At 41.2% G+C, this 1,142-nt stretch overlaps 1 protein-coding gene across 1 annotated transcript; it reads right to left on the reverse strand. All coding sequences in view use genetic code 11, as the record gives it.

Moving 5' to 3' along the window:
* Positions 1 to 244: 244 nt before the first annotated feature.
* Positions 245 to 547, reverse strand: EGR_11312 (hypothetical protein; the record flags this gene model as incomplete). Its single annotated transcript, XM_024500553.1, has 1 exon — positions 245 to 547. The coding sequence occupies one exon, from the start codon at positions 545 to 547 to the stop codon at positions 245 to 247; it is 303 nt and encodes a 100-aa protein (XP_024345033.1).
* Positions 548 to 1,142: the final 595 nt, after the last annotated feature.

The raw sequence follows: 1,142 nt of genomic DNA on the forward strand, positions 1-1,142 counted from the left end.
CCTCAAGCTCTTCTGAAGGTACCATTATACCATACACCAAGTTGATGCACAGGTTTCTTTTGCAGTCTCAATGAAGAGCAAAATCTGATCGTTTTTTATTGTGCTTGACTGCAGAAATTTGGTTGCAGTATTCATGCAAAATGCTACATTGAGAAATTTTCAAACTCTGCTTCGTGTGCTCTCTATCCTCGACGATTAAATGTTGACTTAGCACGATTCCAGGAGGAAACGTTGGCACCTTTCTTCAACCCTTCACCTCGAAAACAATTAATTTTGGTGCATCACACATGTGTGGCATGTGTTCTATTAGTTTTGGACAGTTGGTAGCACCTAGTTTAGAGCTTTGCATAGATGCAAGCTGTTTCTGGTCAGTGGTGTAAGGGTTGTGGCGGTCGATTGCCCTCTTCGATCTCAATAACCCACATGTTCGCTCTATGTGTGATGATGCTCCTGGAGGTTTTGGAGGACCTCGAAGTCGTTTCTTATCTGTCAGTAAAATGCTAGTGCTAGTAGCACCTTCCTTACAAAATCTCCAAAACAGCCACATTATTTCTATATTCACGCAGGAGCAAGTTGGATAGGCTGTTGGTTGTATGGATCAAGACAGCAAATATGTGATGTTTCACTTACTTCATCCTTGAAATCGGTTCCTTATCTGCGTAATATGAAGTTGTGTTGATTACGGCGGGTGTAAAATACACACTCATTCGTTTTTAAAAGGTTCTTGCCTGAGTGATTTTATGTTATTATGATGAATAATAACTGTCGCCTCTACTTTAACCTGCCATTTGGTGCCTCCAAATTATTCCTTTTACAACATTCGTCACTGTAAATATACTCACTTGACCTCCTGTGAGGTCAGGGCAGTTTTATGTAGGCCACCTTGGAAATGTGACATCTGGCAGAAATGTAGCAATGCCATCACGGTTTAATTGCCTGGTGCTTATGGTACATTCTGTAAGCTCGAAGCACTAGAATGATCAGTCTTTTTCTTCTGGCAGCGATCCTAATAGGAACAGCGCAAGACTGCCTAAATGCCCTAACTCCCTCCATTCCTACTCACTAACTCCCCCTTTCCAAGCTGTGATGATGTCTCGATAATTATGTGTCGATTTTTAAGTCTTTTTGTTGGTGCATTATAA

The sequence above is a fragment of the Echinococcus granulosus genome, assembly GCF_000524195.1.
Source record: "Echinococcus granulosus chromosome Unknown EG_S00843, whole genome shotgun sequence".
Taxonomy (NCBI): domain Eukaryota; kingdom Metazoa; phylum Platyhelminthes; class Cestoda; order Cyclophyllidea; family Taeniidae; genus Echinococcus; species Echinococcus granulosus.